The sequence below is a fragment of the Thermobia domestica genome, chromosome 3 (genome assembly GCF_964235325.1).
Source record: "Thermobia domestica chromosome 3, izTheDome1.hap1.1, whole genome shotgun sequence".
NCBI classification, from domain to species: domain Eukaryota; kingdom Metazoa; phylum Arthropoda; class Insecta; order Zygentoma; family Lepismatidae; genus Thermobia; species Thermobia domestica.
Window position 1 is genome coordinate 101934605 of NC_137456.1, and position 23787 is coordinate 101958391.

At 34.3% G+C, this 23787-nt stretch overlaps 1 protein-coding gene across 1 annotated transcript in view; it reads right to left on the reverse strand.

Annotated features, from left to right (window-relative positions):
- Window positions 1-1137: 1137 nt before the first annotated feature.
- The window catches only part of LOC145680630 (uncharacterized), a 188977-nt gene continuing 166327 nt past the window's right edge, over window positions 1138-23787 (reverse strand). The window contains exon 3 of the mRNA XM_081751320.1: window positions 1138-10331. Within this exon, the coding sequence (XP_081607446.1) occupies window positions 7779-10331 (2553 nt within the window). The 3' untranslated portion in view covers window positions 1138-7778. The remainder of the gene's footprint in view (window positions 10332-23787) is intronic.

The window sequence follows — 23787 nt, forward strand, 5'->3', positions numbered from 1 at the left end:
AAAATATGGATCATCAGGAAATGTTGTATAGCTTATTAAATCTTCAACAGATGTTAACTAATATGCACAACAGGTACCAGTATGCAAGCTAATTCCTCACAAATATATCTCAATACTGCAACCACACACTGAAGTTTTAGGAACTAGCCTGAACACTGAATTTACACTGTGAATTCCTTTTACAGATTGACAACGTAAGTCGATGTGAATTTAATTGTTCACAGAGGTAATCTTAGATTTATTTAAAATCGAGCACCAATGATAGACCTACTTTTTGATCTACAGTAGAAATTACTTGACTTTTCTAGAAAAACTGTCTTCTTATTATTTTCCTTCATTAGATATATTAGAGTAACACAGTTGTATTATTCACTTTCACACTCTTATTATCTTTAAAAAGATATTAGAGTCACACAGTTTTATTACTTACTTTCAAGCTCTTATTATCTTCCTACATTAAGACGTATTCCAGTTACATAGTTTTATTACTTACTTTCAAAATCCTATTCCTTCATTAGATATATTAGAATAATTAGATATATTCAAAATCCTATATCTTCCTTCATTAGATATATTAGAATCATACAGTTGTATTATTTACTTTCAAAATATTATTATCTTCCTACTTTAAGAAATATTCAAGTCACACATTTTTATTACTTACTTTCAAAATTTTATTATCTGCCTAAGTTAAGACATATTCAAGTCACATATTTTTATTACTTACTTTCAAAAACTTATTGTCTGTCTTCGTTAAATATATTAGAGTCATACAGTTGTATTATTTACCTTCAAAATCTTATTATTTTCCTACTTTAAGAGATATTCGAGTCACACAGTTTTATTACTTACTTTCAAAATCTTATTATCTTCGTATGTTGACCTATTCCAGTCACATAATTTTATTAACTACTTTCAAAAACTTATTGTCTTTCTTCATTTAAATGTATTAGTCGCACAGTTGTATTAACTACTTTTAAAATCTTCATATGTCCTTATGTTATCTTCATACATGTATTTTGTGTATCAATGAAAATGTATGTTCACTTAAAGGAAAACATATTTTGCTGCAAAATAAGAAGTTTACTCTCAGTAACTCAGTTATAATCATAAAACACATATAGTACTTTCATCTGAAATAAAACACTGAATTATAAAATACTTTTTTTATTGACAGCAATTTTTTCATTTCTTTTGAAACAAACATTCTTCACTCCATTCACACACAACAATATTACAGTCATTTATAATGACACAACAATGTTTCATCCATTTTTTCTTTCATATTTCATTGCTAACTTATTGTTCATTTCTGGTACACCAAACACTGACAACTCTCTGGTCCCCGATTTGAGCGGGAATTGAAACCAATCATGTTTCTACTTTCTTTCTTTTCTGTTATCATTTCTTGTGTACTTTTCATCACATAACCACAATCAGTTTCCCGAACTAATACAGCGATATTAAACATAAATAACTTTGCATTTGATTCACACTTATTAACACAACACAGAGACCAAAATACCAGCATTAAGACTTGTTTCCCATTCGCTTATTTAAAAAATAAACATTTAACGATTCTTTTGAGATAAACGTAAACAAGGAAAACTCTTTTAAAAAATCTTGTGCATTATAATACATGATACACATTGAAAAATAATGCTTTAAATCAACTACCTTCAACAGTACACTTGGTGTAATGATTGTTGTAAGATATTTCTACACAGAAGACGAAGTTTATCTCAATGTTCAAATTTCATTTTATTCTAACAGATTATAATTGGAACGTCTCAGTTTAATTTTACAGTATTGTTCATTAAAAATTAATCCAAATGAATCACTATATTTTTGAAAACGCAAAAGCATATTTTGTGTGACCTATAAAACATATAGGAAATAACTACAAACATGTGAACAATTCTCAGTTCCTACGTAAAGTTTATCAGATTTTGGCTCCCTATTTTAGTTCCCATTTTTCTCCAAATTGTCACTTGTTGCTACTGTATTTTGTATTTCCTTCAGAAGTATTTCAAGACTCAGAAAATAAATATTCATAATAAATGAAAAAATATCTGAATATTTTCTTCAGAGAGATAGTTACGTGGTCATCTTTGAACGGTTAAGTTATTAGCATCTCGTATACTTCTCACTGATTGGGATTTGTTCCCTGATACGGAATAAAAAAAGAGGTAGTCAAAGTCCTAATTTGAACCAAGGTATTATTATTATTATTATTGACTGTGAAAAAGTATGAACAACAATGAAAGAAAAGATTCAAACATTAAAAGAAGTTTGCAGAAAGAAGGAAAATACGTATCTGATTATACGTTCCAGAGCAATGTGTTAGAAAATGACTTGTCAAACATGTAAATTGTAATATTGAACAATCAAAGGGCAGAAACATGTTAATTACGACACGAAAATGAATATGGATATGGAGAGAATGAAAAATCCTGAAGGTCTAGCTGATAAACCAGTAAAGAAGTATTCAAAAATAAAGAGAATTTGAAAACGATGTTGGAGATAATTAGAAATAAATTAGAAGGATTAAGTTTGATAAAAAATAGTGCATATTTTACAGTGAAACAAACACAGAGAGGAGAAGAAAATGACGGTCTCATTTTTTTGGAAAGTAGTCTTCCAATGCTAGAAGAAGAAAAATGTTAGTGACTATGACGATTTCACTAAATTAGAATCTCATTACTAACACTTAATTTAGACATAACTCATATAAATTCTTTTGGGTTTTACGTATAGATACGTATTTTTACTACTAGAATGTGAAGCTGTACGAGATACGAAATGTGAGGGTGCGCGTAATTGGTACAAGCAGACAAAACTAAATGTGAAATCAAATTAGTGTTTCATAGTTCTTCTTATTTTAAAAACAATTAGACAAGAATAGGAAATACTTAAAAGTGAATATTAATATATTTCTATAAGTTGTAAGTAATACAAAGTAGCTATATTTACTTCAAAGCAGAACGGAAACATACAGTACGTCAGATTACGGAAACGTACAGTTTAATAGTTTCAAACGTATGAAGAGTAATGATACTGTTAAAGAATAGCAGCCGTCAGTTCTTTCTGATATATTTAATACATCATTTTCCGTATTCATTACCAGACTCAAAATAAATATCCTGAAATATTTTTTCTCGTTAAAATATTAATAAAATTACTAATGTATGGATGACTACTTTGAAAGAGTTTAATAGTATCAATATCATACACAAAGAGTGTTAGTCAGAAGATTAATTTCTTTCAGTAAGTGTATCTACGTGTCAGAAAAAAAGAGTCGATTGATGCCTATTTTAAATATCTTATTTTCATGATCGGATGTGGTCAATTGAGTAATTATTTTTGACATTAAATAATATGTTAAACAAATGCGGTGATATTAGGGAGCAGATAAATAATATCCAACACAGTTACGCTTTACTACCTAAGGCAGTTCTGCTCACAAAATCATAACAGGAGATAGGTAAGTATTGACATTCATTAGTACATAATAGAGATGCTTCATTCTCCTGAGCAGAAATGGATATTTAGTATCATTCAATTTATGATATTTAATGTCGTGTAGCATGCGCTTAGAATCATTTGATGAAACAAAACACGATAATCTGTTATTACCTAATTGACAACTTTTAAGAATTAAAAACTGAAATGAAAGAACTGACTGTGTATAATATAGTAGTGTTTAATGTTTAGAATTATTAGTATTATTCATTTGCAGCACCTGACAGATTTTTAAAATGCAATACTCTATTGTTAATATATAAATTAATCATTAAATAAATAACTAATTGTAAGCATTCGGCAAGTGATAGCAGAATTTTATTTTGTATGTTCTGCAAACAATATTAATACAAATAAGGTACTATTTATGAAGTTTATGAAAAACAATAGTAAAACCAAGACAATTTGTTAAAATATCAAATGCCGCATGGTATAATGTCAAGTATATTAAGACTTAGTATGTATAATTGTTTTTTAAATGCATACAATACTCAAACCCAGTCATTCTCAAACACACATATAAATTATATATACTCAACAGCACCAAAAAATGTCACTTTCAAATCTAAATATATATACATACACAACTCAACACAGCTTGCTTTCTTTCTCCAAAACCTTAAATGTACTTATATGCATGTATATTCAGTTCTGACTTATATTTATATATTCGAACATACAAAAGTTTTTTTAATCATTATTATTAATTATTATATTATTGAATCGCAGCATATCTGTTCATTCTGATTACTTATTATTACGGTAGTCCTTTTGTGCCAATTCTGTAGACCACATTCACACAAATGGATGGGTTATCAGAAAGTTACAGATAGAACCAGTATTTCTTTATCAGCTTAACAGTAAGTATGATAATAAGTAAAACACATTTGTTATTAAATTAACGTGATATTTTGATAGTTCTTATGTTTTCCACTGCTTTTCAGTACCGAAATTAAGTTTATCCACTGTATCACACGTCTAATCATCATTACAGATTTTTCTCCTTTCACCTGTTTCTTAATTTTATTTAATTTTCACGTCATTTAATTTAACACATTAGGAACACTTATATTAAAGTAATTTCTGTAAAATAAAATATTTATAAAATTTATATGTAAGTATGACTATAAATCATCTTGATCTTCCAGAATTCATTTTCTATCCTTAAACTTTATGTTAATGACCCCGAGAACTGAACTGGTTTCGAACACTCGCCCTTGACTTAGTATATAGACTAGTGATATACTAGATTTCATTAATACTTTTATATGTAATACATATTTAGACAGATTTTCTGAACTGTGTTATCTATCTCACATTGATAATTTGTTGATTACAGTAACTTTATATATATATATATATATATATATATATATATATATATATAATTGTTATTATTATTATGTTTCACTATCATTTCATATGACACGCGTGTCTGTCCTCACATTTCTCGCAATTACACTTGAGTATAAGGTAAAGAATTAGATTTTGATTGTCAATTTGTAACATTGATTTGAAAAAGAATATATCAATGTTATTTCAATACTTAAGACCAATAAAGAATAAAGCCATGTAGACTTTTTATTAAAAAAAGGAAAGAAAACTTTCTTCTACGGATTACCCAGTAAGGCCTTAGGTGGAAAAACAAGACATTATTAAAGAATTGAATTATTATTATTATTATTATTAAAGGTCAATAAAGAGGATCACTTTAGCATTTCAAGATAAACCACTGGTTGAACTTTGATTAGTGTTATATATATTTTGTTGTTTATAACGAACACTCAAACTTCTAAAATAAATCCGTCTAAACATGAAATACATGATAACAAATGCCACTAAGGCATACATCTCCTGCACTTAGTTTTTTGAAACTAGTAACACAATGATTAACATGATTTCAAAGAAATATTGACACATTTACCACTAGATGAAACTATAAAACATTTTGGTTTTACATAATATTGTTTACTATAACAGGACCAGATATTAGAGTATTATTAAAGAAACTGATGTCATACCTTCATTTAATGTGTTTAAGTTGAACTATGCTTAGACAGAATCCAGTACATTGTGAACTGTTTACGTTATATTTGCGTCATGACATGTGGTATATAACTAGTAAGTACATAAACAAGACTGTTCAAATTATTGTGTAAAGTATTATTTTACACTCAAAAAATGATTTCAATTAAATAACTCTTTGACCCTATGATCACATTATATTTAGATAATACCAATTTTGAACAGACTGCACATGCTTCGCACTAGAAAATCAGTATAACGTGTAATGTTCCGATAATATGACAGTGTCTTCATCGGCTACAGAAGAATACTTCTTCAATACTGCAAGAATATTCCAGAATGAAAATACTGCTACACTATCAAAACGTTATATTGTATACTGCTTTTGTTAAGCGACTTGCTTTCTTGACTATTAATACCATTTGAATGAAATAAATAATAACTTCAACTATTACAACCATTATAAAATACTTTCTATGATAACTTACTAATAAACAAAGTTACTTGATTTGAAACCTTTCTAGATAAAAACATTATATTAAAATAACTTAGTTAAGTGTTCAATAATTTAATACATTGTAGTATGTAGTATACTACTTATTTGATCTTTTTTAATTCAACACAAAAAACCCGTTGAAATAAAGCCTATTTAAAGTATTCTCAATATTTTATTCATACCCATGACGATAATAGACCAATAGTAGTTTATGTACTGTTTCCATAACTCGTAAAATGTACATACCTTATAGATTTTTCAGACTGACGAAGGCTGATTAGATCCGTAAATATTCTCTAGTGTACCGTTGTACAATATTTAGTTCAGATTATCTGTTTGTTACTTAAATTTTCACTAAGTATACTATCGATTAACGTCGATTCTATCCAATGAAATGACGATCAACAAAATAGCATTATTGAAGAAAAACATTATAGTAGACAGAGTTTGTATTAAATGTTAATGAAGAATATCCAAATACTGAAATTCTTCAATATACATAATGTAACCCAGCAAAAAAGTTGCTGTAAAAGAACTGTAAGAACAATGCCAAACTGCTTTCTACACATAGGAACTGCACTCTGATGCCTACTGTTGAGTACTGATCTTTCTTTATATGCACCTGTTATGCATGCTGAAGGAACACAGTTAAGAATGCAATAGTGTTTCAAAACTATTCGAACATTCACTTGTCTCTCATGTTACATGCATCTATTATTGGTATAGGATTATATTTTAAAAAGGAATATGAACGTTCATTTATTGAACAATCATACATTGATCGAACCTTATTCAATACTGTTGATAAATATCGATTAGTAGTTTTCAATTTGAAGAATTAAGTTAGTTTCATTAAATGTCTACTGTGATACTCAACACTACAGCATATTGTTTTTTTAGATAAGTACAAAAAACATGAGCATTTGTCTCTTGTTTGCAAACTGTAGAAGGAATCTTAAAGGTAGTTCTTAACAATTTTTGTTGCAGAATATGCAATTTGGAGAATCAAGGGTAATATTTTTTTTTTTTTAAAAAAGTAGATGTCCAAGTTCTTTTTGAAATGGTTGTACATATCTTCCCTTTTTCTGTCTGAAACCTATTCTCGGAGTCTAATATTATGTGAACATTTAAATACATAAATCATACTCGTTCTATTTATATGTTCTATATTACACCATACTGCCAAAACAAGAAACTGTTTCCATTTTCATTTATATTCTTATTGGTATGCCGTCATATTATACAGTTCATTAACCAACATAAATTATTTGTAGAAATGCTACAAGCAATTGCGAGAGATATTTACGAAATTTTTTGTTGAAATACTATAAACATAAAAACATAAGACAAACAATAAATATAATTAATGTTTCTTGCAATTCAACATCAACTGCATTAATAATATTTTCATACACCAAAGTCGTTTTTTTAAATCTTTCCTGATTACCTGTAACTCCTGTTACCTGACACCTTTATCACCTAAAACTATTTTTTATACTTAACTCCAAGTGTACCAATGCCTTTTGAAAAGTACAATAATTTGCAGTGGAAAATTTTTTACACATTTTCTTTGGGTTAATTTGCTTAAGACGTAAAAACACTTTCAAGAAAAACGAAAATTTTAGAAAAGAGACGGTTATATGACAGTATTTCATTCTTCTTTTTTTATTATGTTAATTTACACTGTAGTTTCAACAGCTGTAAAATGAATGTAGTCTACAGAATTGGCGTTTTGTCAACATATACTATCTTTGCCGTCGATAATGACTTCTTCTGTGGGGACACGTTTCGCCCCATTTTGTTTATTTTTTCGACGTTGTCTGTATTTGTGGCACGCAGTCACTGAAATGAGCAGCACAAGAACACCTAAGGAGGCTGCACCAGTTATAATGTACAGCAAAGGAATTGTAAACTGAGTGCAATTATCCTCCATTTCATCATAACCGGAAGGACAATGTCTTGCTCCATCACACCACAATTCCGCACTAATACAAGCATTTAATTCAGGACACTTATGAAGACAGTCCATGTTTTGATCCGACATGATGTAACTGGAAGCTGTTTGGAACGGGCGTTTCGATACTTCCATCCAATTGACAACATAAACACCTGGTTTTCTGACAATGAATTCTACCACGAAACTTCTAGCATTCGTAGGATATAATGAGAAACTCGTAGGGGTTTTCCAACCATCTGAAAAGGCTTCCACATACGATGAAAGATTTTCCGTGTCTGGACATACAACTTTGGGATGCCGAGTGTCAATGCCTGAGTAAATTATTATTCTGTTAGGTGTTGGACAATCATTATGTGTGTATGACGTACTGTTATTTCTATTTTTGTTTGATTTCTTCGGAGGAATCATTTCAAATCCTCTAACCTTCAAATATAGGAAGTTATTAAGTTCCTCTGGTTCAATTAACCACGGTTGATCGTTGCAATTCAAAGTTTCGTCTTCATTAAGATCCAAAGGACTCTTGATAGCTATATCCCCACTTGAGCCACGAAGACGTTGATCTCTCACACACTCATCCCCGGGAACAAATTCATATTCACCTTCGAAGAAAAAGTCGGAATAATCGTGCGTAATATTCATGAACGTAACAGTAAAATTTACTTCTACCAATGATGACACAGACATAAATACAAAAGGTTGTATCCGGCTGCATAAGCAATCCCTTGGAATTTGAACACCTGGCCAGGGATATTCAGATACCCATACTTCAGCTGTAGTATTTCCCTTGTTGTTGCATCGCCGTCGTTCGGTTCGATAATCCATTAAAGTTTCACAGTTTCTGTCCCCAAAACGAGCTTTCGTAAATGACAATTTTATTCGTTCTGTTGGTAGGGCCTCAAATCTAATTGTACAACTCACATTTTGTGAACCACCACGACCGTAGAAGAAAACATTTCTTGGAGATTGAAAACGGCCATATCCTGGATTCGAACCTAAGCTACCCCCAGGACTTCTGAATAGTCTATCGCATGGATTATCCGATAATGGTGCACCTTCTAAAACTGTATCAACAAATTCATACCGAAGAACAAAATTAACAGGATATAATGCAGTTCCTTTTTTCAGAAATTGCTCAAGCGTTAATTCTGATCCTGTAGATATGTAGCTTTCTGACAAAGTACACGGTCGAGTAAATCTAGTACTGTTGCTTAACAAAGTATGATCACAAAGTCGAGGAATTTCGTCCTTACAGAACTCTCCCAAAAGAGTCACATTAACTTCTCTAGAACCTGTATGAGCAATGCGTCCGTCCCATATTTTTAATTTTGCTTTGCAATCTTCTTCTTCGTATAGTTGATCTATTGCCGACGATACATGGTACTTGATAAAAGATACCCATACTATCTCTTGTTCTTTGCCTTGAAAGAAATATCTGCATGTTGTGTTGGGAGGAAGAGAATGTTGGGGGTTCTGAAGAATACCACCAGTACTGTCAAAACTGGTTATGAGGAATTCACATCCATTACTCTTGACAAACTCATGAGAAGTGGTATCTAGGAAACGAACCTCAACTTCCAACTCAAATCCTGGGAGATAACTAAGAGGAACTGGATGAAAAGGATTATCATAAGGGGACGTGTGAAACTCAACAAGCATTTGTCCTCTGCTGGACACGATATCAGGAATAATATCACCACCACATAACCGTACCAGAACTGGATCTTGTGTTGAGGACCCATCGTAAACAGTCAAATAATCCTGGACTATATTACAATCGTCCCACACTTTAAGAACTCTCTGGCTTCTATCATATTTCACAATTTGGTCCTTAATATGTATTTTCTGGCTGTTTGTCTGACGGACGGCAATGAGGGCATGTTTACCAGCAGGAACTGCTCGTTGAAGAATGCGATAATAGCAAGTGATATTTCGTGGATAAACACCTGGATAGTTAGGCGATTGAACACGGCAATGTTTGTGATCACACTGCTCAAAAATACGATCACAATAAGTTCCAGGCACTAAGTCTCCGCGATAAGATTGATTTCTGTGATCACCATAGCGTAATGTAGCATGACCACGCTTCAAAAATTTGTACGCCAATTTAAAATCAAAATTATAACCAATACCTTGTTGAAATAGTCTGAAAAGGTTCAGCGTAAGGTTCACAGAATTTGTCTCGCTATAGTACACAGTATATCCCCACGCGCTTCCACACCACTGACCTCCCGATGATGGTCTTCCGGCTTCTTTGATAGTCATGTAACCATCGGGGCATCCATCGGTGGTGAAAGAAACAAATCTCCCCACTGTGAAGGTATCGAAAGTCAACTGTAAAGATAAAAAGAAAAGAATTCATTTCAGAAATATTGTTCCAGGATAATCTTTTCATGATAAATACGCTATACAGTAATATGTGTGTCAAATAAAGTTTGGTGCATTGATAAAATATTTTCGCTGATACTGTAATGACCCTAATGGATAGACTTTTAATTCCCAAAATTACTACAAAGTGATGTTAATGATATAACTTATTCTAAGTTACTGATTAATTTGATCAAACAAGAGGGTAATAGGGATATTAGTGAATGAACATTACTCAATTAAGGAAAATACTTTCACAAAATTCGGGATATTAACAATACACTGAGCTAGTACTCAAGGGTTAATTACATTGTAAACATAAATTCCCCATGACTTCTTCAGTAACGAAACGTTAATATCACTATGACCAAAAGTGGTCCAAAAGAAATAAATCCTCTTAAAGTTCTATGCTGCAAACAATTGGAAAAATAATTTAGAAACGGTCAACTTGGAAACTATAAATCCTGAAACAAGAACAATATCAGCATTATTAATAACTGCTAAAGAGAGAATTGTGAGGTGATTATTCAACACGATTTCCAATGTAAAGCTTTATTGCGATTAGAGGTTTCTTCTGTGATATAATTTTCTTTCTGAAATTCGTTCTACAGTTACTAAACGATTACAAAACTTGGATATAAATTTGTTTATTTCATTTATTTTTCTACGTTTCATATTTCACAAGATAAAACTTTTTAAATGCTAATTTCCCCAGATTTCGGCAACTACACATTCTAAACTATCATGCGATTAATGCGCTGAATGAATAGCCAAAAATTGCAAATGTCAAATTTTCTGGTCCTATTTTTGAAACGTTACATGTTCTTCTCTTCTATGAAAAATTCCAACAACTAGCTAAGAAGGAGGGCTTTTGTATCCTCGATATAAACATTATAGAATTCTTTCTGTTCCGACAGCTTTAAGCACTTACGAATAAAACACAGGAACTCCTTCCTGAGTATATAGTGAGCACATGTGGTTTTGGCACCAAAAATTCAAATTTGATACTCTGTAACAGCTCATGTTGTTCGGTTTCCACGTCAAGATGTAGGTTTACGTTTTACATAGCTGATAGGGATGCTAAATTCAAATTCAACCAACTAATGAGTAACACGTAAACACACAAAATCGATCTTGTTTGCTAGTTAAAATGCTGACTGTCTGACAATGCATAATGAATTGTGCCAGTATTGTGTTAATTTCATTCAATTATATATATAAAATTCTCATATATTGTCCGTCATCTCATAAGGGACGAAACAAACTAATGTTTTTCGGAGTGTATACTGAAATTTTACGATAAAATGATGTTATCCAAAATATATATGAAATTTTAAATGAAACTCTGGAAGAAAATATTTTTGACAGAACAGTTTTTGCTTTTTTAAGAAGAATCTAATTATTAGCACAAAAGTTTTTTACTTACCCTGTAAAATAATGTGATTATTGCATATTTCCTTAGGATTACTAGTATATTGTTTGTCATAATGATTATTAAGGACGAAGTACAAGACTTTTAAAAATATTTTTCGGATCAAAAGATCCAATATTTTTCAATCAAAAATTGTCTTGTACGAATTATGTCTAGAGAACTACTAGTGTAGTGAAACCCAAACTATCACTTAACTCAGTATGAAGTGCTTATTCCATTGAAAATACGAAAACTCGATTTAGGGGCCATTCAAAAAATTTCAGCCGTGATCCAAAAGCTAATTATTGGCCAACATTGCAATCTTTTGAAGAATTTTTTGGACCATTCCTAAAATTTTTGGCCAAGATCGTAATCTTTTGGTACATTTTTTTTTGTTTTTAAAAATTTAACACTTAACTATTAGAAAAACAACACTCTACCACTGACAATAGCACACATACCTATTTGAATCACAATATCATGTTCGTATACTAAAGTACTTAGTAATTATTCTTAGGAAAAAACTAACATTTTCTCAACACTTATACTGGATGGAGATGATTTACATAATAATATACGAAGAACATGAGAAAAGAGGAAGTGAAAAAAACTAAAAAAATATATAGATTTCTTTTCTTTAGAAAAAAATATTTAAGAATATTTAACTTCAATAAGAAATTTTAGAATTGTCATTAGTGTTCTTGCAATATTAGAATTTCTAATATCTTTTTTCTCTTTACTTATGAGGAAAAAAATAAAATATGGAAATATACAGTTATATGAGCTATGTTTTTTTTTTTAAAAAAAAAGAAAAAGTATTGTGAAAGTTAGATATTTTCCCCCTTCCAGAAAATGAGATCCTTCCTGTATATATATATATATGTTTTATTAGAAGAAAAGAAGTCGTTTAATTATATAATTACTCCTATTCTATTGAAAACCGTCCAAAATGGAAAAAGTTTGATGAAAGTTCTCTCTCTCTCTCTCTCTCTCTCTCTCTCTCTCTCTGTCTCATCTTTTCCTTTTCGTTTTTATCTAAAAAGAAAAATAGATTCGGGAAAATCATGAGAGAAAGAGAGAGAGATAAAACAAATGAAAGAAAGTATCACTTGTGTTAACTAATGCAGCACATTAAGACGAATAAGCCTCCGGAATGAGAATTAGTAAACTACTGGCCAATGGAAAAAAAAGAAAAGTTCGAGTTCAAACTATTTATTTATTTTTTTTTTTTTATCCTTACTTACTCCCAAGCCCAATTAAAACTAAGCCACAAAGTTTGTTCTTAATTATTGTTTAGTACCTCAAACTAAGTACTTTTCCAAGCGTTTCGATCGTCAGTTTTCTTTTTTTTTTTACCTTTTTTTTACTGTTACATTGCACAATCGTAAAGAGGACAAACTAAAAGTAATTGAAAGTATTTGTTTTTGTTTCTTTTACAAAACTTTTTTTTTCTAAATAAGTAAGCAAATAGAAACACACAAATTCATTAAGATAAAAAAAAACTAGTTTAAAATAATGCTGCGGCAAACGTTCTTACCTAGTAGTAAATCCATTTAAACGCCCAATAATGAAGAAAAAAACGTGTGATTCTTTTTAAAAACAACAAAATCTAATTTTCTAATTCTAAAAAAAAGAAAGAATTTAAGTGACTATCTTTTGGTAATGTTACTTTGTTAGCGTTGCCCACACATTTGCGGATTACTAATTAATTAGGTACTGTTAATCGATGTTTATATCACACGATGATCTCTTTAATTCCTACTTATTTATATACTGGGAGACTGCATAGAAAGGAATTTTCTACTGATGAAAAAAATCTATTATATATTTTCTGATTGGATTGCCAAAGAAAACGGTGTTTTTAATAAGAAAACCAAGAACACACATTAACCTTATATATATTAAAGAAGAGTGGAAACTCAATAACCGAAGGTGAAGCTAAAAATCTGCTCTGCTAGATTCCAAAGATGAACAATGAACAAATTTCTACGTACTATTATTCTAACTGAATTCTCTGCCTACTGTCGCCACTGAAATCGAATTAATTTTTTTACGTTCCAAGCTAATTCGAACGTTCTCTGTACGAGAGGCTAAATGTAGGCTAGTAGTTAATAAAAGTGAAAGATTGGTGGAATGAAAGTGTGGAGGAAACGGAAAAACCGAGAAAAAACTCAAGAATACGATGTTATTCTCTAGGTCCGGATCTTGCAACAAAAGTGAATGAGCCAGGGAAACGGTGGCTCAGTGATAGAACGTGTATGCTTTCTGGTTCAATCCCAACTCTTTTCCAAGCAGATTTTGTGGCGGACAAACACCATATACGGGAATTTCCTTAGGATTCTTCCGTTTTCTCTCACTTTCTGCATATTTTGAGACGTTAAACTTTTTTTTTATAAAAGCTATCTACTGAGCCACGGGTCTTTCTGCTGTCTCACGTGCGGAATATACTTAATTTTAAATACCTTCCGTAAAGAAGTCAACTTTTCTCAGAAATTGAAATCATGTGTGGATTTCATACGTAAGATCATATCAATGCATGCAATAATCGAGAGATGTCTGTATATACAAATATTACTACACAAAAATATGGTTCAATTAAATTTAGTAAAATTATTGTGGTAAAGTAAAATTAGCAATTTGTCTAATCGTTCAATATACAATTTGTTTAACTAGTTTCAGTTATGAGGATTAAATTACTTTATTACTCTATAAAAAAAAGAAATGAAATACTTAATGATTATGTTGTTTAGGCTAAGGAATACAGATGATGATGATGATGATGGAAGAATTAACGGAACGAAAATGTGGGAGGAAACTGGAGTAACCACGGGAAAGCCGACGGATACAATGTTGTCCACCACAAATTTACTTGGCGTGGGATTAAACCAGGGACCCCATGCACCAGAGGTAAGCACTTTACCACCACCGTGCCTCCGGCTGTATTGGTTTGAATAAAATATGAAAGGTATGGATTTTTTAAAAAAATTAATAAAAAGTTCAACTGTTTTTATTTTTTCAAGTTTAAAATTGAATAACAAGTAGAATCCAATATGTCCTCGGCATGCCGTGATTCGACTGCTGGTGGAAACTCGTGTGGATTAGGGCAGTGGTTCCCAAATGGTGTACCGCGACAGACTTACTTGTCAAGATGTTTTATGAGATGTGTTGCTAAATTTTATATAATTGAAAAAACACATGAAGCAGTTAATAATTAGTTAAATTCAATATTTTAGCAGACTGTACTAGATAGACAACGCGTCCAGCGGTAGCACAATAATCAGCACTACATAAAATCACTACTTCAGAAAAACACATTGTTTTACACTACTATACTTAAATAATATCCGCTTAATAATACATTTATACGAGGAGGTCAAATAAGTGTGTCGTGATGCAGCAGGCGATCAGAAATGTGTGTCATCAATCAAAAAAGGTTGAGAACCATTGACTTAAGGTGTAGGTCCATGCCTTAGATAGCTTCAGTGGTGCAAAGGAAGATTAAACTCCAAACCAACCGATGATCATGGTATTCAGATATTTTATTACTCAATCAATCTCAAACACATAGATAATGAAACTGTTGAGGATCCTGTACCACACAGAATCAATTGACCTCTTAGTAATATAAGAGAAATGAAAAAAAGTAAAAACCAACATATACGATTCTACAAAAATTTCAGGAATTCATACTATCACCTAAGCATAACACTAAACTTACGTTAACTATTTTTTCAGTTCATAATTTCGACAACACTGATTTCTTCCCAGTTCTGATGCTAAATAAGGGACATGCAGTGATACCGATATTATATATATATAGTATTTGTTAGCCTCTTATTTTCTGTACCCTTAAAAACCTAGACAAATATTTAAAAATCCAAAAAAATATGATCATTTTGTGGAAGAACAGGCTCATTAAGGGTGGTACTTCAGTTTTTCTAATTCTTCTTATGGTATTATAACAGTTTATAATATTTTGGTGTGTTTTTACGTTTTATATTCGTATGCGATATTGAGGATTGAATATCAATTAGTGTGAATGAAGTGTTCGCTTTGATGACTGGTGTGAAAAACTCTTCTCAGCAACATAACACAGGGATGGACTGAGGTCAAGCGACTAACATCAAAAATTCAGTACATTTACAGTAAATTTACTGGGTTTTCAAACAATCAAAAAGCAGTCCAGTGCTCAATATGGATACATTGAAATGTACCATGGAGAAAACACAGTTGCTAGTGATATTTTGTCCCAATGACACAGTATTGCAAAACTGATAACGTGGGTACCGACCAACATCATGTTCGGATGAATTTCCCAGAAACAACGTAGTAACAGACCTTCAGAAATGTATTCGTGATGTTGCAGAAGAGTCAAATATACACCATACCACTGTCTTTAGATGGAACTCGCTTGTAGTTATATGGTCAGCGTACACGCCTTTGGTGCGAGAGACCCTGGTTCAATTCCCGGTGGAAAATTGTGGTTCTTATTCCATGTTAAACTGTAGATCCACGTCTCATATATTCGCTACTGAAAGAAATGTTAAACACAAATCATACCAAACTATGTCAATCGGAAAAATTCAGGAGTTCGGAAAAAGTCCGGAGTTTTTCCGAAATCGGAATTTTCGAAATTCCGGATTTTTTCCTAATTCTGGAGTTTTTTCAAATTTTTAGAATTTCTCCGAACTCAGGAATATCTCCCAAATCGGAATTTTGTTGAACTACGAAATTTGTCCGAAATGCGGAATTTTCTGAACTCCGAAATTTTTCCGATTTTACTTTCCGGATTGGCTATCCCTAGTCTACACTGATGTGTATTGACAATAATAATATTGATTAATAATTCAATTTTACCACTGCTTATTGTAACCTCCAATTTTCTCTCCTTCTTGAACTTGAAAGATGACTCTTCACTATCTCTTGTTTTCATACATTCGTTGCCTTTTACTTTATCCATGTGTGTGAGTAATAAATTTTACCACACATTTGCAATGATAACAATACGAAAACCGAATCATGTAAGCTTGGAAACATAGTCCTGGGCTACCGTTAATAATAAGAGGCAGAATATATTAGAGAAAATGTTGAGAACAGTTCTCAGTACTTTCAACAAGATGTGAAAACCCACAGAATTACGGTAATGTTGGTGGCTAACACACGTGTTGCTTGAGAACGATCTTAAACCGTTCTCCGTTTGCTACTTGACTGAAGTTCTTTAGAGGATTCTTAGAATTCTCTACGTTCTTGCAAGAATTCCAAGCTTTCTTCAAGACAAACAAAATGCTTTAAGTAGTTTCAAAATTAAACAGTAAATTTTAACATAACAAAGTATCAACAGAACTCGTTTTCAAATTTTATTTTGTTAATTTCTTAAGTTTATCATCTTTAGCTAAATTATTGTTCGTATAACAAGACACTCTTTAGGAAAAGTTAAAGTATTTTGCATAATCCTTATGGAAAATCACTTTCTAAATACATTTGGAAGTTTAAACTCACAGTGGTTCTCAATAGCACCTTTGTTAATATCAATCAATTTCAATATTTTCTTTCACTCCCCATTTCTCCTTCCCTTCCGCCATATTCTACAAAATACATTTCTTCAAAGACAATGTATTGTATACCAGTGTTGGGCAAATTTCAATTGAATTAACAATTAACAATTAATCTGTAAATTTAATTGTTAATTGCAATTAACAATTGAAGTAAGTAATGGTTAATTGTTAATTGCAGTTGGCCATTAATAATGGAGAATCAATTGCAAGTAATCAATTCATTGAAAGTAATTGCAGTGGAAAGTAATTGCAATTGAATTCAGTCAATCAATTGCAATTGAAATTATTTGGCAATTAATTCAATTGCAATTGATTTCCACAGCAATTACTTTCAATTGATTGATCAATTGCAATTGATTTTCAAGTCCAGAGAGGGCGTGGGACAATGAAAACTTTAGCCACGACCAATTGACTCACCACCCATCGTGACCCACGATCCACCGTAACCCACTCCCAGCCATCACCCACCATGAACCACTCTCACCCACTGTGACCCACAGACCCACCGAAACCCATTGTCATCAACACTGACCCATGATTCACGCCCTCTTCTCTACTGACTAAAGAGTTTAAACTTGTAATAAAACAAACCTATGAAATTATCACTCATCGGAGTTTGAATTTCTACGATCAATCGCTCAATCATTCCTCTATTACAATAACGGCAGATCTGACCTTTCTAATATAAATAAAATAAAGAGTTAGTTTGTGTCTGTCTGTCTATCTTTGTGCGGCCTGTGGACCAGACGAGTGGACGAAAACTTTTCAAAATTTGGTCACGGGTGGCTTGGTCTAGGCCCCAGATCAATACGAAGAGTTTTCCTTTATCAAATTTCGAACTAAGGGGGTCTCAGGGGGACGTTTGCCGGGACCGGCCTGGGGACCAGACAAGTTGACCGAGAGTAACCAAATTTTGGTCACGGGTACCTTGGTCCAGGTCCCACACCAGGGAAAAGCGTTTTTGACAAAATTCGAACCAGGGGGTCTCAGGGGGCGTTTACCGGGACATGTAAAAGTAGTAGAAAATGACCGATATTAGTGTCGATTTCATAGTTTTCGCGGTCGCTGAGATCAATGGTGAAACTCCGATCGCATTAACTTCCAAATTCACCCTATTCGGCTGCGGGTCGGGGGTCAACGGGGAGGGGGGAGGCATACCGAAACGTAAAAGTAATACAAAATGACCGATATTAGTGTCAAATCCATAGTTTTCGCGGTCGCTGAGATCAATGGTGACACTACCATTAGTGGTGCTTTCAAATTCATTCACCGTTGTATGCGGGCCTTAGGTCATCAGAGGGGGGAATTCCGAGACATGTAAAATAATCGAAAATGACCGATATTAATGACAAATTCATAGTTTTCGGGGTTGCTGAGCTCAATGGTGAAACTCAAGACCGCGTTTACTTTCACATTTAGCTCCCATTAGCTAAGGAGGCATTACAAAGGGAATCAAGAGACATGTAAAAATAATCCACAAAGACCGATTTTAGTGTTAAATCCGTAGTTTTCGCGGTCACTGAAATCAATGGTGATACTTTCATTAGCGATGATTTTCAAATTTAGCCCCCATTGTATGCGGGCCGGGAGTCACCGGGGGTGGAGAATTGCGAGACATGTAAAAATAATGGAAAATGACCGATATTAGCGTCAAATCCATAGTTTTCACTGTCGCTGAGATGAATGGTGATACTTCCACAGGCATTGACTTCTAAATGCAGCCCCCCATCGGCTGCGGGCCAAAGGCGTTGTTTTTTGAAAATTGGAACCAGAGGATCATAGGGGCTTTTACCGGGATATGTAAAAAGTAGTAGAAAATGACAGATGTTAGTGTCATATTGATAGTTTCCGCAGTATCGGCTGGGTGCAAGAGGATATTTTTTTTCACAATTCGAACCAAGGGGTCTGAGGGGGCGTTCACAGGGACATGTAAAAGTAGTAGAAAATGACCAATATTTGTGTCGAATCCATATTTATCGGGGTTGCTCAGATGTATAGTGACACCCCCGTTAGTGTTTACGTTCAAATTCAGCCCCCATCGGCCTTCCCAATGAAAACACATGTACGTTGTTGGATATATATTTACACAAAATATATATCCAATTTTAGAAATGTTTCTTAATTGTTCTCCCGTTGTTCAGTTTGTTTACATTGATATTTTATCTGATCCGTGCGAAGAACGGGTATAACAGCTAGTATGAAATGGTAAAGTGTTTGTCATGGACCAAATTACAATGAAGTCAATTATTATAATTATCATTGATAATTATTTCCATGTTGAATTATAGATGCTTTCCAGTTGAAAAAAGAATAAAATTTGAAAGTCCCAAATCAAAGTAAAGCAGACCAACGTAAAGGAAAAATGTATAAAATTTTTCATATAATTAAGCGTACCGTACAAACTTAAAATTTCCATGTAATTAAGCTAAATTTCCTTTTTTTTTTTTTTTTTGTCGTTTTGTGAGCTTATTTCCACGTTTTGTGCATCACCGGAAATGGGTCAATATTATCCTACAAATATGGCGAAACAAGTTAATGCTGTTCCGTCAGGAACGATTTCAAGGTCATTTCCTTCACATCGTCTTGTCGTGTTTTCTGCCGTTTTCTAAGCCTATTTCCACGTTTTGCGAATCGATGGTATGGGTCAAAATGGGCATTCAATGTGGGAAGAAAAATGACCCACTCTCCCACCAGTATCGAATTTCGAGGTCGCTTTTTTTGGCATTGTTTAGTGCATCTTTTGTACCGTTTCTGTGCATATTTTCACGTTTTGTGCGCCACCGAAAGTGAGTCAGAGAAGACCTACAAATATGGCAGAAAAAGACATGTTCATCCCATATTCAAGAGGGGGCACGGTGGCTCAGTGGTTGAGCGTTCACCTCCGGTGCTTGCGGTCCCTGGTTCGATCCATGCTCACGCCGTGTGGACTTTGTGGTGGACAAACACCGTGCTCGTGGGTTTTCTCGGGGTTTTCCCGTTTCCTCCTACTTTCTTCATTCCACCCTTTCATTCATCTCTCATCATCACCGTCTCCTTTAGCCTAACCGGCATAATCGTGGGACGTAAAACTTAAAGATTTCATTTCATTTTTTTCATCACACATTCAAGGACCATTTTGACCCACTTCCACTGACACAAATCATGCATAAAAAATGGAAGGAAACGACATCGACATTCGATGGTGACGGAACAGCATTAAGTTATTCCGCTATACTTGTAGGCCATTTCGACCCATTTTTGTTGTCGCACTAAAGTGGAAATAGGAGCACAAAACGGTACAAAACAGGCACTATACGATGCGAAAGAAACGACCTCCAAATTCGATAGTGGCGGAACAATGGCTCTTTTTTCTCACACCTTAATGGACCATTCTGACATATTTCTGGTGATGCTCAAAACGTGGGAGTAGGCGAACAGAGCGGTACAAAATACACACTAAGCGATGTGAAGAAATCGTCCTCCAAATTCGTTGGTGGCGGAACAGCATTAACTTGTTTCGTTATATTCATAGGTCCCTTTCGACTCACTTCCGGTGACGCACAAAACGTACAAAACAGGCACTAAACGATGCGAAAGAAACGACCCAGAAATTCGATAGTGTCGGAACAGTGAGCCATTTAACTCCCACCTTAAAGGCCCGTTTAACTTACCTCGAGTGATGCAGAAAAAAAAATTACTAAGCGATGCGAAAGAAACGATCTAGAAATTCGATAGTGTCGGAACAGTAGGTCATTTTCGTCACACCTTGGAGGCTAATCTTGACACACTTCTGGTTCTGGTGACGCACAAAACGTGGAAATGGGACACAAATGGCACAAAACAGGCATTAGTCAATATGAAAGAAGGACCTCGAAATTCGGTAGTGGTGGAGCAGTGAATCATTTAACTCCCACTTTGAAGGCCCGTTTAACTCACTTCCGGTGACTCACAAGACGAGGAAGTAGGCACAGAAAACTTTTAAAAAAATAATCACTAAACGATGCGAAAGAAACGACCTAGAAATTCGATAGTGGCGGAATAGTGGGTCATTTTCGTCACACTTTGGAGGCCCATTTTGACATACTTTTGGTGACCCACAAAACGTGGAAACAGGGGCACGAAACGGCACGAAACATTTACTAGTCGATGCGAAAAGAAGGACCTCGAAATTCGGTAGTGGCGGAGAAGTGGGTCATTTTCGCCCCACCTACGAGGCCCATTTTAACCCTCTTCTAGTGATGCACAAATCGTCGAAATAGGCGCATAAAAGGGTACGCGATGTGAAATTATGATCTAGAAATTCGATAGTGGCGGAACTCTTAGTCATTTTTGTCCCATCTTGGAAGCCCATTTTGACCCACTTCCGGTGACGCATAAAACGTGGAAATAGGGACGCGAAACGGCACGAAACATTCACTAGTCGATGTGAAAGGAAGGACCTCGAAATTCGCTAGTAGCGAAGCAGTGGGTCATTTTCGTTCTACCTTCGAGGCTCATTTTGACCCTCTTCCGGTGACGCACAAAACGTCGAAATAGGCGCACAAAAGGGTACGCGATGTGAAATTAACGACCTCGAAATTCGATAGTAGCGAAACTCTTGGTCGTTTTCGTCCCATCTTGAAAGGCCATTTTGACCCACTTCCGGTGACCCACAAAACGTGAAAATACGCGCTCAAAACGGCAAGAAACTGATACTAAACGATGCGAAAGAAGCAACCTCGAAATTCGTTGGTGACGGAACAGTGATTCATTTTCGTTCCAACTTGGGGACTCATTTTAACCCACTTCCCATGACGCACAAAACGTGAAAGTAGACACACAAAACGGCATACAACGATGTGTAGGCGACGACCTTGAAATTCATTGGTGGCGGAACAGCAATAACTTGTTCCGCCATATTGGTAAGCCCATTTTGACCCACTTTCGGTGACGCACAAAATGTGGGAATAGGCTCACAAAGCGACACAGAACACCACACAAGATGCAAACCAAAGTACCTCGAAATTCGTTGGTAGCGGAAAAATTTAATGATACCGTGAGCACCAATATAAGTATACTGTAGTTCTTACCATCAAGGCTGAGAATTGCACGGTCTATTTTTTTTAGCCAAAGTAGAAGCCCAACCGGGATAGTGATGTCAACCGGCTCGGCTCGGTTCAACTGAGCGAACAGCTTGAGCTGGCTTGGTTAGGATGACCCATCGACTGGGCTCAATTGAGCCGATGGCTTGAGCCGGCTCGGTACGGACGAGTCATCGACTCGGCTCGATTGGAGCCAATGGCTCGAACCAGCTCCGTTGAAACGAGTCCACAGGCTGGGTTCGAGTCAGCTCAACTGAGCCGATGGCTCGAACCGGCTCAGTTGGGGTAAGCAATCAGCTCGGTTCGGCTCAGCTCGTGTGAGCCACCGGCTCGAGCTGGCTCGGTTGGATGAGCTGTTGGCTCGGCTCACTTCTCTATTCGGCTCGATAAGTTAATGAGCTGTGAGAGAGCCGCTTGAGTCGTTAACAACCCTAAACCCGGGTCGAGCAGTTTTGAACATGTTTGGCTGGAGTCCTATAACTTTTAACGATTTTTAGTTCGAGCCCGAATACTTGCTCCTCCTGAACTCAAACCTAGAATCTCGTGACCGATGTTCTTGCCTCCTGAAGATTTCTTGACGACCGAGATCGACAGTCAACTAATTTCTAGTATTCAGATACAAACCACCTATATTCCATGTTTATACTCGGTGTTATAATAATTATTAGTTATAGAAGTAGTAGTAGTAGTAGTATCATGGATAATTATATTGTCTATGTAGGATACTTGAAAAGAGAAGTACTTGGAACTACACAAAGTATTTAGCTCGAATTGGCTCGTTTTAGCACGACTCGACTTGAAACTCGATCCGAATTGAGTCGAGTTGGGGGAAATTTTTCGAGCCGAGTTCTCGAGTCGAGCTCAAAGACTGGCCTAAAAATACTTAGCGTATATTTTGTGTAGAAATTCCACATTGTCGCACAAATATGACAGCAACTTCGCACTCATATAAATATCGAGATCTTCAAGTTCAAAGTGTTCAAACGGATTAATCCGACGACAGGCAAGTTGTGTGGATAGGCGCATAGTTTGGGCTATGGATAGTTTATTGAATAAACTGAAAAGACACCATTGAAGACCCAATAAGGAGCACTCTTCAGTTGCGGAGCATTCCCCGAATGAAGAAGGTAGATATTGGATGGTGATATCCAATCAATTGGTGGACTCAGAACCAACGTGCTCTACAATTATGTGTGGAACGAGTGAACCACAAGTAGCACAGAAAGAAAGGCTTCAAGAACCAGGAATAAATTATATATTCCTCGTATAAATTTTGTCACGGCTTTGTCACGTATAATTTTTTAATTCATATCTATGATGTCACAAATCATTATCTGACGAATATCTCAGCAACAACATTTTATCTCAAATACATTGATAGTTGTATTTTATTCCCA